Source organism: Pan paniscus, chromosome 7 (genome assembly GCF_029289425.2).
Source record: "Pan paniscus chromosome 7, NHGRI_mPanPan1-v2.0_pri, whole genome shotgun sequence".
NCBI lineage: Eukaryota > Metazoa > Chordata > Mammalia > Primates > Hominidae > Pan > Pan paniscus.
The window spans coordinates 83,842,070-83,858,218 of record NC_073256.2 but is presented as its reverse complement, the minus strand read 5'-3'; the positions used below and the strand labels follow the sequence as shown (position 1 = coordinate 83,858,218).

Below are 16,149 nucleotides of genomic sequence, written 5' to 3'. Positions count from 1 at the left end.
AGCACTGCAACAGTTCTAAATAAAGATCATAGAATTATGATACCTTGATATCACCTGTGGTATATAACAGATGGGGTATTTTGAAATCGGAGACTAGGAAAAACATTAGAAATGGGGTCATCCCAGCTGCTTATATAAACCAAAAAATTCTGGCCTGGTAGCGCCAGGTTAAGTTAAGTTCCAAGATCTAACCTTTCATTAAGTCATTCACTATATAAAGACAGTCTAGGAAGCAGAATGAAAATGACTTAAGTTGAATAGGATAAATTCATGCTGAACTAGCGAAGTTACTCAGAGTGCCTCCACATAACAAGCAACTGATTTCAATGATCCTAATGCTTTTTTAACTCCTAACAGGACCGGACATCACACAGGATTACCAGGAAATGGCAGCATGCCCTCTCGCTTGCATAGTCCATTGAGATGAAGCAAAATGTAATCATTTTTAAAGACTCACTTAACATGGTGACAATCACAGCTCTTACCCAAACAGCTCACTGAAACTCACTGAAATTTGCAACCAGAGATGCAACTTAAATTCTACAGAGAGCCCTCCCCACACCATTGACTATAAGACTCTCAGCCCATCCAACCACACTCAACTAGCCATTGGACTCCCATGACCAAGAGTGGCACCCAAATTCACAACACATATCAATCAATCCATCAATCAGTATGTATATAGTTATCATTCCTATAGCTGCTTATTGTGACATGAGTTACAGAGAATACAAAAGCAGGTCTTGAAATGAAAATGTAAGATTCTTAAAATGAGTACTTTTTGAAAAATTAAACTTTTTATCCTGCATTAGAAATATATTTTTTTAAACTTTTAAGTTCAAGGGTACATGTGCAGGTTTCTAATATAGGTACACTTGTGTCATGGGGGTTTGTTGTACAGATTATTTCATCACCCAGGTATTAAGCCTAATACCCATTAAGTATTTTTTCTGATCCTCTCCCTCCTCCTACCCTTCACCTTCTGATAGGCCCCAGTATGTGTTGTTCCTCTCTTTGTGTCCATGTGTTCTCATCATTTAGCTTCCACTTATAAATGAGAACATGTGGTATTTGGTTTTCTCTTCCTGTGTTAGTTTGCTAAGGATAATGGACTCCAGCTCCATTCATGTTTCTGCAAAGGACATTAGCTCATTCTTTTTTATGGCTGCATAGTATTCCCTGGAATACAGGTACCACATTTTCTTTATCCAGTCTACCACTGATGGGCATTTGAGCTGATTTCATGTCTTTGGTATTGTGAGCAGTCCTGCAACAAACATACGTGTGCACATATCTTTATGATAGAATGATTTATATTCCTTTGTTTATATGATGAACCACATTTGTTGATTTGAGTATGTTGAACCAACTTTGCATCCCAAGGATAAAGACTACTTGATCATGGTAGGTAAGCTTTTTGATGTGATGCTGGATTTGGTTTGCCAGGATTTTGTTGAAGATTTCTGCATGGATGTTCATAAAGAATACTGGCCTGAAGTTTTCTTTTTGTTGTTGTATCTCTGCCAGTTTTTGGTATCAGGATAGTGCTGGCCTCCTAGAATAAGTTAGGGAGGAGTCCCTCCTCCTCAATTCTTTGAAATAGTTTTGATAGAAACTGTACCAGCTCTTCTGTGTACATCTGGTAGAATTTGGCTGTTAATCCCTCTGGTTCCAGGCTTTTTTTTGGTTGGCAGGCTATTTATTACTGATTCAACTTTGGAGCTTGTTATGGAGGTCTGTTCAGGGATTCAATTTCTTTCTGGTTCAGTCTTGGGAGGGTGCATGTGTCCAGGAATTTATCCATTTCTTTTAGATTTTGTAGTTTATGTGCATAGAGGAGTCCATAGTTATGACATTTATGTGTAAATGCACATAACATGATAGTTATGTGTATTTCTGTGGGGTCAGTGGTAATATCTCCTTTGTCATTTCTAATGTGTTTGTTTGGATCTTCTCTCTTTTCTTTTTTACTAGCCCAGCTAGTGGTCTATCTACTTTATTAATTTTTTCAAAAATCAACTCCTAGATTCATTGATCTTTTAAATGGTTTTTTGTATCTCAATCTCTTTCAGTTCAGCTCTGATTTTAGTTATTTCTTGTCCTCTGGCACCTTTGGGTTTGATTTTCTCTTGCTTCTATAGTTCTTTTGGTTGTGGTGTTAGGTTTATAAATCAAGATCTTTCTAACTTTTGGATATGGGCATTTAGTGTGACAAATTTTCCTCTTAACATTGCCTTAGCTGTGTCCCAGAGAGTCTGGTATGTTTTACCTTTGCCCTCATTAATTTCCCAGATTTATAAAGCAAGTTCTTAGAGACCTTCAGAGAGTCTTAGACTCCCACACAATAGTAGTTGGAGACTTCAACAACCCACTGTCAGTATTAGACAGATCATCAAGGCAGAAGATTAACAAAGATATTCAGGACCTGAACTCAGCACTGATCAAATGGTCCTGATAGACATCTACAGATATCTCTATCCCAATACAACAGAATATACATTCTTCCCATCACCACATGGCACATACACTAAAATCGATGACATAATCAGACATAAAACACTTCTCAGCAAATGCAAAAGAAGTGAAATCATAACAACCACTCTCTCAGACAATAGAACAATCAAATGAGAAATAAAGATTAAGAAATTCACTCAAAACCATACAATTACATGGATATTGAATAACCTGCCCTTGAATAACTTTTGGATAAATAGTAAAATTAACGCAGAAGCCAAGAAGTTCTTTGAATCTAATGAGAGCATTAGAAATTTCTATCTGAAAGATAAAATTGTTCAAAACAAAAAAGAGGGGGAGATGATTTAAGGATTTCTCCATTCCTAGCCAATATGCATTTACCTTAAAACAAATATAAAATCTCAAAGATGATGAGAACAACTGCAGAATTATAGTTTCTAGTAGTGTCATAATACTGGCATCTATTCAGCAGAAATGTCTTTTACTCAGTAAAGTATATACTTAAATTTCTAAAACATAATAGTTTTTCAAAAATGCATTTAACATTTATGCTATTCATATTTTGGGGAATTTTAAATTCAGACTTTTCATTAAATATTATGTTATACAGTATCACAGATAAACATTACATTAGGCCATAAAATAAAAATATAGCCAAGAAAACCAGCTGTCAAATACACGATTTTATCGCAAGATAGAATCACTATGATTTATTTGGGGAAGTATTCCATATCTGTACAAATTTCCTTTCTACTAATCTCTAAACGTAAGTTGTTATATTTGAGTATAAGTCTATGCAGAAGACCTAGTAATCACAGAACATTTAAGCCATCTCTGTCATTTAATAAATGTGGAAGTTGAAGCCTAAAAGAGTTAAGTGACTAACTCAGACTCCATTTGATATAAGGGGTTGTCTTTTGTCAGCAAAATTTACAGCTCTCTTTAATTTACCCCACTTAAGGTAATAACTGCAGTTACACTGTAATTCTGTTAAATACCATTGAATACTATTGACCACAACCAACTGACATACAAATGACTGAAGAATAAAAATGTAAACACAGGAATAGTATTTATTGTGTGGGTTTCTCGACCTTAGCACTATTAACATTTTGGATCAGAGAATTCTTCCTTGTAAGGAACTGTCTCGTACATTCTAGAATGTTCAGCAGCATCCCTGGCCTCTATCTAGAGGTCAGTAGCACACCCACAATTGTGACAACCAAAAATACCTCCAGATGTTGCCAACCACTGTTCTAATCACTGGGAAGAAAATTTCTGAGTTATATATTTTTAAAACTAGATGAATTCTCATTTTATCTTTTTCACCATAATCATTTTTGAAACTCTCAGAGTTTTCACTTAATCACACTGATTCTAAACAACATGCAATCTATCTCAATGAAGTCGTCTCAAAGTTATATATCTCCAATTTACAGGTTTTACCAATTATAGAATGTCATGTAAATAATGTTATGGTAGTTAATAGCAATCAACTTAGACAAACACTTCTGATATAAAAACTTAAAAATTAATGATGCAACCTATGTGATTATTTTGATTCTCATACAGCTTCACAACTGATTTTTTTTTTGTGGATAAACTTTTGCTTCATGCCTTTTTGTAAATCCTTCAGAATTTGTTTATGATATTGTCTCCTTTTATAGAGTCTTAAATTCTCTTCACGTTCTATTTGTCTTCATAACTTTGAGCCCTTATTTTATTCACTGAGAATATTCTCCATGATGTTTATAACCTTGGGACACAAGACCCTATAATCTTATTCCTTCTTGCCCTCTTCCTCCCTCACCATTTTCAGTACTTTTATTTTCTTCACAAAAGGAAACACTGCAAAAAATAATCAGGCATTACCAAACTTTTGGTTTTAGTGGGTTTTAAATTGATTATTGCTAATATCATGCAATGTTCTTTGCTTTTCATGCTGACCTTCAACAAATTTCCTGATGTTCTGAGCAAGAGTCCGGACGCTGCTGGGAAGATTCCAAGGATCTTGCTTGATATGAAGCCGTAGCCTTTTTGGACAACTCAGCTTTGGTTCCATTTCCTGTTGAAATTCTAAATAAACACAGAAAATCTCTCTTAAGTCTCAACTAATTCCTAAACAATGAAGCCTTTAGGTTTCAAAACCTTCTTCTGTCACTGTTGTCCTAGACTATTGACATGGTGGTCATTTCTTTTGCCACACCATCAGAAAATCCGTTAAATCTAAAAAGTCAAACCTTAATGTTATTTTCTTATAAATGTTTAAACGAAGCAAATTTAGATGCAAACTCTACTTTCATTATCCCAAACTAGTTACTTGTGAGAGTGGCAGCTCCATCCTTTCCATTCATCAACTCTCATTCCCCACACCCTTTCCTCACCACTGAGAAACAGCCAAGAAGACACTACGCTTGGTTTCAGCAAAATCAACTTCATGTTTATGTATCTCCAATTAACTTATTTTTGCTCAGCCTGGCCCCTATAGGCATTAAACATTTTAAACTTTCAAAGAAACAGACATGTAAAAATTCCTATGCTGACTTTTTAACGTATTCAAAAATTATCAGAATAGAAGTAGTGTTTGGTGAATTATGAAACATGAGTAACTGGAATTGTTCCTCTTATGCAATCTGCTTGCTTCATGACTATATTGTCTACCACCTTGTTTTTCTCAATTGCTTCTACTAGTTAATTTTTCAAGGCTTACCTTGCAATCCTCGGCCCGGAGTGAGATACTTGGTTTGGTCAAAGGCCCTCACAACAGCCTGCCCTTTTAGGAGATTGGTAATTGAATCCACCTATCAATAGTAGAGATTTCCGAGTTACGTATTTCTCATAGTACATGATACGTATTTCTAAAAGTAAATCTTATAAAATATTTTTTCTTAAAGCAACAATTATTTTTGAAACCCCATGATGCTTGTGAAATCGATCTTTACATAAAATATTGAAATAAATGCACCTGATAACATTTGCAATGACATTTCTTACTATCTTACCATATATTAACACAAAATATAAATTTACTATATAAGTTATTGGAATCCTTTTCAAAGTGGTAAAATCTTCTACTACAAATTTTGGTTATGGCTATAAATTTTGTTAATGTAAAACAACAAAATTAGCATCCAAGGCAATATCTTGTGCTTTTTAAAATTAGAAATAATATTGAGCAAGAAATATCAAAAAGCTTTCTGAAAACAAAAAACAAAAAAAAAATACTAAAAAGGGTAACTCCTATGTGTATAACAGTAATTTTCCCAGGACTGTAAAATACTTGATATTCACAAAAATCCTTTAGGTTAGTTGGCTGAAGGAATGTTTATTCCTAGTTTAAATGTCAGAAATTGAGGTAAAGGAGGTGGAAGGACAGATTGAGGCCTTTCTGTTCTAACTCTGAGCTCCTTTTACTGCATCTGAAAAAGGGACTCCTCACAGTTTAGTTGTGGAACAAAAGCCCCACAAATGCCCGATTGTACCTGGCTGAAAAGATGCTCAAGGCAACTATGTATCTTGTCCTGTTTATCATGAGATATGCGAACACTTAAGGGAAGTTCATCACCTAGATGTCAAAACAAAAACAAAACCAAAAACAAAAATCACTCATCTTATGTTTAACGTACCAAAATATTTTAATATTAAATAAAATGTAAAAATTAAACACAAGCTGTTATTCCATGCACAGTTCTCATGTTCAGAGAAAGAGTTCCAAAAGATTTAATAGCTCCTGGGATGTTACTATTTCTTCTGAAGGCAGAGTGCCTCCCAGAAAGGACACTTGTTAAAGATTCCTTCAAATGATGTTCCTCCAGGGGTTGAAGAGTTGACATAAACTGCATAATCAAAAATTAAGATTTTCCCTAATTGGAATGAAAGGTCTTTGTTCTTAACACACACACAAGATAATATATTTATAAGATAATTATATCAATCTGTTTCTCTCATTACCCTCAATCCTCAACATCCACATATAAAGCTAGCTTAGGTGAACCTGCTGTCTTAAATGCTTCAAACTCCACACCTGCCCATCCCCATCAACCATGCCTAATACTTTCAGTATATTTCCTGTGTACCTATAATCCTTCATAGAACCATACAGAGATAATGGAGCATATCTGAAGATTACAATTAGTTTGCTTATTTCATTGCTTTTTAACTCACTCCCTTTAAAATGGGATTGGGAAATAGACTATCAAGCTCATAAAACTGAAATGCAGTATGTGTGGCCACAGAGAGTGACTGATAAAAGGTAAAAATAAAAATTCATATGGATCTAAGAAATTAAAACCTTAAAGTTATCTCCTATAGGACTAATATCAAAAAGCCCACAGGCCTTCACCAACGAACACACCTGAGTCCATTTCATCACTGTGGAAATACGAGCTGCACTGGCTGCTGCATATGCTGGTGAAGGAGGCGATGGAATTCCTATTGCTGTTGCAGTCACTGAAAACAACAGGTTTCATGTTACTGTAAGAGTGCATCTGCCCAGGTGTCCCTGCAATTTCTTATGACATAAACTTATATCAGTTATATTTATTAGTATGTTTCAGAGAAAACTATGAGAAAGATAAACTTGTTCAACTCAGTCTATCTTACTTTTTAAAGACGGCATATTTTCTGTCTTTTTTTTTTTTTTTTGGAGACGGAGTTTCGCTCTGTCTCCCAGACTGGAGTGCAGTGGCGCGATCTCGGCTCACTGCAAGCGCCGCCTGCAGGGTTCACGCCATTCTCCTGCCTCACCCTCCCGAGTAGCTGGGACTACAGGCGCCCGCCACCACACCAGGCTAATTTTTTGTATTTTTAGTAGAGACAGGGTTTCACCATGTTAGCCAGGATGGTCTCCATCTCCTGACCTTGTGATCCACCCGCCTCGGCCTCCCAAAGTGCTGGGATTACAGGCGTGAGCCACCGCGCCCGGCCAAAAATGGCATATTTTTGATTCAATTATATTTCAAATTTTCTTGTATCATATAATCTAATCCTAAATGATTTTTTAAGGGCAGTTAGCTATAAAACTAGGAGTCATGCCAAACTTAAAATTCTTTATAATCTGTTTCATGATACATGCCAGTAATTAGATAACTTGCTAATAGAGACAAAATACTGTTCTGTGATTTCTGTCCCTTTCTGGTAGCTTAAATCATAACTTATTGGTTACACTCTGAGCTTCCTTAGGGAGGATAGGAAACTTGTCTGTCTCCACCTCAGAGCTTTTAGCACAGGGAAGTGCTTGATAATGATGAATGTCCAAGGAAAGAAAGGTTCAATATGTTTGTGTGTGAACAGGGACAAATTTCAGAAATAGTGCAGGAGATAAAATATTTTCTTTCCTCTCAGAATAAGTAAAAAGGACGTCCTTAACTTTAAATTTACATTTAAAATTTCTATCTTAGCCTAGAGGGAAACTGTCAGGGTAATTTTAATTATCTGATAACTAGAACTTGAGGTAAGAAAGTATTTTTAGACATGTAATTTCCCACTGGGAAAAACTCTACAGATTCCTATTAAAGAGCAGGTTGGGATGCTTAGAAGTGAAAAGTAAATGAAGTGATAAAAGTGGTTAATCTGTCTGATCTATTATTAAATCTCTAGAATAACTCTTATGTGTTCATTAAGATCCTTTTTGGAAACATAGAAATTGGAATAGTAGAGTGGTTAAGAGACAAACTGGGAAGCCAGACCACCTGGTCTCATAGGTAAATGATATCAGCCCTCTGGGCTTCAGCTTCCTGATATGTAAAATGGAATTCCTATCAGAACCTGCCACCGAGGCTTGCGGTGAGGATTATGTAAAATCTTCCTCTTTCCCCCATGTGTTTGATAAAAGTATATTTTTAATGTTAGCTCCTAGTTTGTAGCTAGTTATACTCTGATGAGAACTTTGATTACTATTTAATCAATATCTTTTCATTGCAAAACGCTGCATAATAAATGAGTGAAGAAGATAGTTTCTGCTTTCAATTAATATAAATGAAAAATCTGCTGAAGTTGTATACACAGCTTATATGGCTGGTTATGACAGTCCTCAGTGAGGTATCAGGTGATACGTGGATTCAAGGAACAAAAAGTAGTTTGAATTAAGGAAGTTCATGTGAGGAGACATCATTTGGAAGTCTAGTAGGAAGACAATAACAGAGTTTGGAGGGAAAGTATTTTGGGTTGAACTAGGTCTCCCAACAAAATTCATTTGTTTGAAAAGTGATCCCTAGTACCTCAGAATGTGACCTTATTTGGAGATAGGGTCTTTACAAAGCTAATCAAGTTAAAATGAGGTCATTAGGGCGTGACCTTAAGCCACCCTATAAAATGTCCTCATAAGAAGGGAAACTTTGGACACAAGACACATATGGAGGGAAGATGACGTGCAGAGACACAGGGAGAAGATGGCCGTTTACGCATCAAGGAGCCACGCCTGGCACGGATCCTTCCTCCACAGCCTTCAGAAGGAGCCAACACAGCCCACACCTTGGTTTCAGATTTTTGGCCTCCAGAACTGTGTGACAATAAATTTCTGTTTTTTAAGCTGCCCAGTTTGTAGTAATCTGTTACAGCAGCCCTACAAAACTAATACAGAAGGTATCCAAGAGAGTAAAAACCACAAGCCTTGTCTCCGAGGTAGGCAAGGAACATTAGTCCAATTAGGTTGGAACATAGACAATGAAAAGAAAAGAGAGAAAAAAGGGCCAAAAGAACTCCTATTCACTACCCAATAAACCAGTGACAGAAACAGATAGTTGAAAACAATGTTAATCCTGTATAGGCACAATTTTCTTACCAGCTATCTGTGTTACACAATCCATATACAGAACAACTCTCCCAAATTAGGCTCACACAACCAGCGAAAAAATGCTTTTTCCAAGCTACTCATATTAGAAAAGGGAAGGATTTGAAATATTACATTGTCCCACTATGCTTTGTCTGAGGTCGGTAGTAACAGGTGATTATTGTGAAAGACCAATTAAAAGAAAAACAATCAAAAACTTTTTTCAAGATCTTTTCGGAAAATCCAGCATCATATTTGACTTTGTTAAGAAAATGAGTTTGAGGAATTAGTGAATTACCTGTAAGAGTCTCTGTTGCTGATCGTGTCATGACCAGAATCTTCCTGTTCATCTCCTGCTACATTAAAACATACCCGTTTGCTGTTTCTTTCTCCCTTCTCATTGTCACTGTCTGTTGGTATTATGCCCTCTGATGTCTTACGTTCTAATTTAGGAGAATATGTTATTGAAGACAGAAGGCTGCAATGTAATATTAAAAAAAAAATGCACATTTTCAAACTGTCTGCTATATATAACTACCTTATTTGCTGAATACAATAGGCTTACAAATATTTCTAGAGTGCTTCAATGTTTCATATCAAGTAAATATGCTATTGCATAAAAAGCATGTCATTCAAAGTTCTCTTGTTCTTCACAAAATAAGTCATACAAACAACATACAATTTAGACCAGAAAGCTTCATTGAAATACAGGTTGTGCCATGTATGACTATAGCTAAAACAAAGCTGTGATAGTTTTGTTTGACACTTGTGAAATGGAGATAATGAGAATAACTGGCTTCCATGACTGCTGTGAGAATGAATATTCCTGGTGCATAATGGGTGTCACCTCTAGCCCCTGGCCATTAGCACAACCATCACCACCTTATGAAAATACTTGGTAATCAGCCGGGTGTTGTGGCTCATGCCTGTAATCCCAGCACTTTGGGAGGCCGAGGCAGGCGGATCACCTAAGGTCGGAAGTTCGAGACCAGCCTGACCAACTTGGAGAAACCCCGTCTCTACTAAAAAATACAAAATTAGCCGGGCGTGGTGGCGCATGCTTGTAATCCAACTACTCGGGAGGCTAAGGCAGGAGAATTGCTTGAACCCAGGAGGCGGAGGTTGTGGTGAGCCGAGATCATGCCATTGTACTCCAGCCTGGGCAACAAGAGCGAAACTCCAACTCAAAAAAAAAAAAAACAAGAAAGAAAAGAAAAGAAAGAAAAGAAAAAAAGAAAATACTCAGTAATCTTTAAAGTGCTAGCCAAATATTAAACCCAAACTATAAATGGGCCTTAATGTCCTCACTGGCTCATATTCAGTATTAAAAACCCACCTACCCTCTATCTATGCCTTGGGTTTTGCCCAGGCATTCCCTATTTGGCAGGGAGAATATTGGATTGCCTATCCGTCTCCCTGCTCGTACAAACAGGAGTCTTGGCCTTGGGGATTACAAGACACTAAACAGAGTTACATACAATGTGAGGATGGGGTAATTACAATCTCATCTGCAAGCCAGCCAGGATGAAATGTCCCAAATCTGCCCACAGAAAGAGCTCCTCCACCTGGCTCCAGGCTAAAATGCCGCAGTCAGACTGAACTGTGTGAAACCTGCTGAGGACTTTGAGTAGCTGCTGACTCCAACACTCTAGGCTTGAACATTTGGCTGTGGCATGTTTCTGTTACAACTAACTCAAAATTAGGCAAAAATGGAATTGAACTTTATTATCAAACAGCATGCTAAAAAACTTGCAAAATGAATTAAACCATGTCTAAACAAAGGACCCATATAGGGCTTCTCAAGCCAACAGCCATCTTCGCATTTACTAAATACCTGTGATTTTCAGTTCCAATCAGTAGCACATATCTTGATTTTCATTTTTCCATAGCAATGTAATGTTTGTTATTTCAAGACGGTGACGATATCTTATACCTCTTACGCATATTCCATAATGTCAAACCCAATGCTGTGCGTTGAATAAATACCTGTTAAGTGATTTCACTAAACACATTTATTATACCATGCACTGTTCTTGGTGCTGTGGATATAGTAGTTTATAAAACACACAAAAGGGCCGGGCGCGGTGGCTCATGCCTGTAATCCCAGCACTTTGGGAGGCTGAGGCGGGTGGATCACGTGAGGTCAGGAGTTCGAGACCAGCCTGGCCAACATGGTGAAATCCCGTCTCTACTAAAAATACAAAAATTAGCTGGGTGTGGTGGTGGAAGCCTGTAGTCCAAGCTACTCAGGAGACTGAGGCAGGAGAATCGCTTGAACCCTGGAGATGGAGGTTGCAGTGAGCAGAGATCACACCACTGCACTCCAGCCTGGGCAACAGAGTGAGACTGTCTCAAAAACCAACCAAACAAACAACAACAACAACAAAAACAAAATACAAAAGCCTCTGCCTTCTTGGAGCTCAAATTCTACTGAGAGAAGACAAGTAAAAACAAGTAAACTTTCTAGTATATCAAATGGCAGCAAATGGTAAGGAGAAAAAGAAAGCAGGGAAGGAAGCGTGAAGCTGCCATTTCAAACAGTGGTGCAGTCAGGTCAGGTCTCACAGCGAGGTGAGATTTGAACAATATTTTGACATTTTATAGTTTTTAGACACCAGTGAAAAATTGAAGGAGCTATGTTACATTGCTTGAGGCCCTGTGAACATTTTTAATAACCAAAAGCTATGGATGATTTTAAACACAGTTTTTCTCTTTGGAAAGATACTTTTATGTCCTGTAAGACACATTGTCTATTTATTCACCCTCTCCACCCAAAAGATTAAAACATTAGACTAACTCCAATTATCCAAGCTCCATGCTGCACAGACAGATGAACTCTGAATACCAAAGAGGGAAAAAACGCAGGAGTTCTCATTTTGCCAAGAGGCCTCTGTGCTTATGTATCTTTTAAATTAGAAGTCATGGGGCTAAGCATAATTTTTTTCAAAGTTACATGAATTGTATTCAGATATTTGCTTTTTATTTAAAACAGCTGCAATCATGCTTGCATTGACCCCGTGGGAACAAGTGTTAGGCTTACAAACAAATGATAGAAAAACTGTATTTTTAACACCATGTTTTGCATAAAATTTCTAGATTCTGAAAAGCAACAAGGCATCAAACCATAATATTTGTGCTTGCAGAAATCCCTTCACTTTCATTGGTATAAAATATTAAGTTACCTACTAGAGGTCCATTAATTAAAACCTTCAGCAGCATGCAATTCCAGGTGAATCTTCTCCTTGTGCCATTGATAAGAAAGATTTTTGTATACAGTATGTTGCAATGACCTGTGTGTTTTTAAACATCATCATCATTGCTAACATCTGTTCAGCTTTCATGACAGTCACGATGCTAAGTCCTTAACAGGTATGAATTCATTTAATCTCTAAAAGCACCTTATGAAGTAGGTATTATTATTTTCCCCATTTTAGAGGTGGGGTAGGCAAGACATATTGTTACATACATATCCTATGCAAATTAAGCAGGATTTCCTCTCCCTGCATCTAACTTGCACACTCTGGAGGGAGTAGGGTGCATCCCGGTGTTTCATAACTCAACTCACAGAAGTACTGTGAGAATGAAATAAGCCAATGTATGTAATAATGTAATCTTGCCTGGCAAATAAGCATCTATAAAAAAGTTGGTTTTTATGGTGTGCCCCTCTTGTTGTACATTTAGTAGCAAAATGCTTGGGGAAACCTCAGTGATTACTCTACCACCACCACCACCACCACCATTCCTATCTGTAACCCCCGGGTTACTAACTGTCTTAAAGTGTGGTTTGTTCACCACTCAATCCTGAGGCGTCTGGCACCTGCAAAATGAAGTCTGTTCTCAAATTCCCTATGTTTACCAGTCCCCTTTCCTCCCTGTGAGAATACACAAATCCTCTATTTAAAAACCCTGTCAAAGGTTTTGGACATTAATTATTTTTCCTTTTACTTATTTCTTATACCTAAGTGTCATTACCCAGTAAATAACCCATTGCAGGGCAAAAGTCTTTAACTTTCCAAAGTGAAACTGGAATCACAAATCCTTGATTAAATTCATTACATCATCTTACCTCATGTTACTAGACAGCAAATTCATCTCTAATTCCATCTTTGGCTCTGAAGCTAAGTAGGAGGATTTAGTGAAATGCCTATGTGTTAAAGGAAATTTCATTTCTAAGAGAGGTATTCCCAGGTGACAGAACAACCAGACTTTATGATAAGACAAGCTCAACCCCAGGACCTTTCACAGGGATGAATAACTTCTAGAAAAGCTAACACTGAGGTGCTATCAGGCAGTTTCTCTTAAAACTTGGCAACACATCCGAGATCTGCTTCTTCACTTGCAAAGACATCTCTGACCAGGAACAATTACTATAGGGTGAGAAAATTGTTCAGATACTAGATTTTTAAATAATGTGTTAACCTCGACTGCATGGCAGCATCTCTGAATATTAAAGGCAAGGGGGAATCCAGGCACTTAAAATAATTGTGCTGTTTTACAGGGATTATATTGCACACTAAGTTGTGTGGAACCTATTTATACTTAGAATTACATGATGTGGTGTACCCAAAGAAGACCAAGGTGGTTTCTCCAATCATTTGCTCACTGTGTGCCACTTTTCTAATAAACACACTCAGTTGGGTAGAGGTTTTTAGAATAACAGGGTGGGGAAATCTTCAGTGAAAAACAACCATTTTAAGTAGTTTTAGTTAATAAAAAATAACTAGTCTGAAACTAGTGTCTTAAATATAAATATTTTAAACCAAGTAAAAGGAGCTCCTTGGGTTTACATCTTTTTCCTAAAAATATTTCTACATTACCTGAACCTTAAAAAAAAAAAGTCAATAAATTAACAAAGACAAAGTCTGGAGGATTGTGAGGCAGTGCTAGATCGTCAATGCGTTAAAGATTAGTCCCTGAGCAGTGTCAGCTGAGGCACATCAATAATCTTGCCATTGACAAGACTCATCCCAAAATGGCAATAACAACTCTTGGAACTGGAAGTATGGGATTGGTCCAGATGTTTTCTTAAAATCCCTTTGAGGCCTAGGAGCTATGATTCAATGCCACTATTTATTGCCTTATTAATAAAAATTCTATATACTTCATAAATACCTCTGGGAGACAATAACTGGTTTCTAAAATATATCATGCAATAAAATCTCATTTATTAAATGAAGTAAAATATCATATCCTAAAATATAAACTGCTGTCACAAGGATTCCAACACAATTCAAAAATGTCATGCAATTGCTTAAAAAAATACTCTCCTTTTCTCTTAGCAATCTTGAACTGTTTAATTCATCTGTAAATGGGAAAAGTCACAGTATAATATACAAAACTAGCATATTAGAAATAGAAAAACAAAATCTTAATTCTAAATCACTCATAAAACTTCAGAAAATTAGCAAAGTAAATACTAAATATTGAGGATAATTTTTAAAATATGATGCATCTAATGTGATTTTGATCTCTAAATTTCAAAAATGTGTAAAATGAGAGATCGTGTCAATTATGACTTCATCCGTATAATGTCTAATTACAACAAAGGCTTGGAATAAGTTCTAAATATTTTGTGTCAAAACTGAATTATCCATGAAGTACAGGATGATAGGTGTGTGTGTGAAGTTAAAAGAGTTCACATCCGTAGCCATTTAAATCAACAACTTCACGAAGAGAGTACAATAAAAAGAAGATAACAGTATTTCTATTATTTTCAGAATCTGCCAATTTGGGATATATTCAATAATTTCCATCCCTTGAATGGATGAGCAAGCACTATATTAGGCAGTGTGCTGATTACTTTCTATATTAATTTGTATAATTTTCATGACCACAAACTTGTAATTCATTATTATTACTCAGTCACTTCTGTAGATGAGAAACTGAGCTACCTCAAACCCCATGCTGTTCTGACTATACAGAGCTGTCTGGACTAGATGTGAAGCATCGTCCTATACCATGATATGACAAACCATCCTACCAAGCTCAGGCAATTCTCCAACCATCATATTCTTACATAAGAATTAGAACTGATTTATTTGGAAAAGTGCTCATTAACTGCCTCCACTTTCTCTTGGTTAAAAATACTGGCACAGGTATTTGGGTTATTGCTTAGCAGGCCGTGAATTCAATCAGAACAGAAAAAAAAATTTGTCCTAGAGATACATAATTTTGCATTTACTCATTTAACAAGTATGTTAAGCATTTATTATACTTTATGTCTTTTATAAATATCTATTGAGTTCATATTCACCAAAATTTGCACCCTGAACTACAAAGAATACAAGGAAATCCTCATACAAAACTGGTATTCTTTCAAATATATCTTTCAAGGTAATATTTTTACACTGAGACTCATTTAGTATCCTTGTATAAGACAGAATTTTGTCATTCTCTTCCCTAGTATTAAATGCTTACTTAAAATATATACCTATATGTATTTTTTCCATTAAAAAACATTTTTAAGGTTTTGGAATGAAGAGGATCTATATAATCAGCACAAATCTCCTAAATTTCCAATAACTAAAGAGAGAATGATTGAATTTTTCTAAGCCACATTTTTATGGCTATTTTATTTGGCAAACTTAAAAGTGTAGTACAAAACACTTACTCATCTATTTGACAAACACACATCTCCACCTCTTTCAGTGCAGTCTGAAGTTTGCCCAGCAGTTTCTGATAGATGTCTTGGGTTTCCAAGTCTTCTTCTTTTAGCAGATACCTGAGACCATGGCCATCCTGCTGTCCCAGAGACAGACCTGAAGGGGCCGCCATGGTTGTGATGGTGTGCTGAATGTACACCATAGGGCTCAGTTTCCCTGAGGAATTAAAGTCATTCCTTAGTAATATGTATCACCTTTAACTTGCGATAACAACCCAGTCCAATTAATTTCATTTATTTTTTA

At 36.4% G+C, this 16,149-nt stretch overlaps 1 protein-coding gene across 1 annotated transcript in view; it reads right to left on the bottom strand.

Moving 5' to 3' along the window:
* PREX2 (phosphatidylinositol-3,4,5-trisphosphate dependent Rac exchange factor 2) overlaps nt 1-16,149 on the bottom strand; it is a 285,119-nt gene that overhangs the window by 111,437 nt on the left and 157,533 nt on the right. Inside the window, exons 26-31 of the mRNA XM_063606803.1 lie at nt 15,855-16,062; nt 9,543-9,722; nt 6,830-6,924; nt 5,958-6,040; nt 5,186-5,276; nt 4,423-4,551 (exon numbers count right to left, since the gene is read on the bottom strand). Of these exons, the coding sequence (XP_063462873.1) occupies nt 4,423-4,551; nt 5,186-5,276; nt 5,958-6,040; nt 6,830-6,924; nt 9,543-9,722; nt 15,855-16,062 (786 nt within the window). The remainder of the gene's footprint in view (nt 1-4,422; nt 4,552-5,185; nt 5,277-5,957; nt 6,041-6,829; nt 6,925-9,542; nt 9,723-15,854; nt 16,063-16,149) is intronic.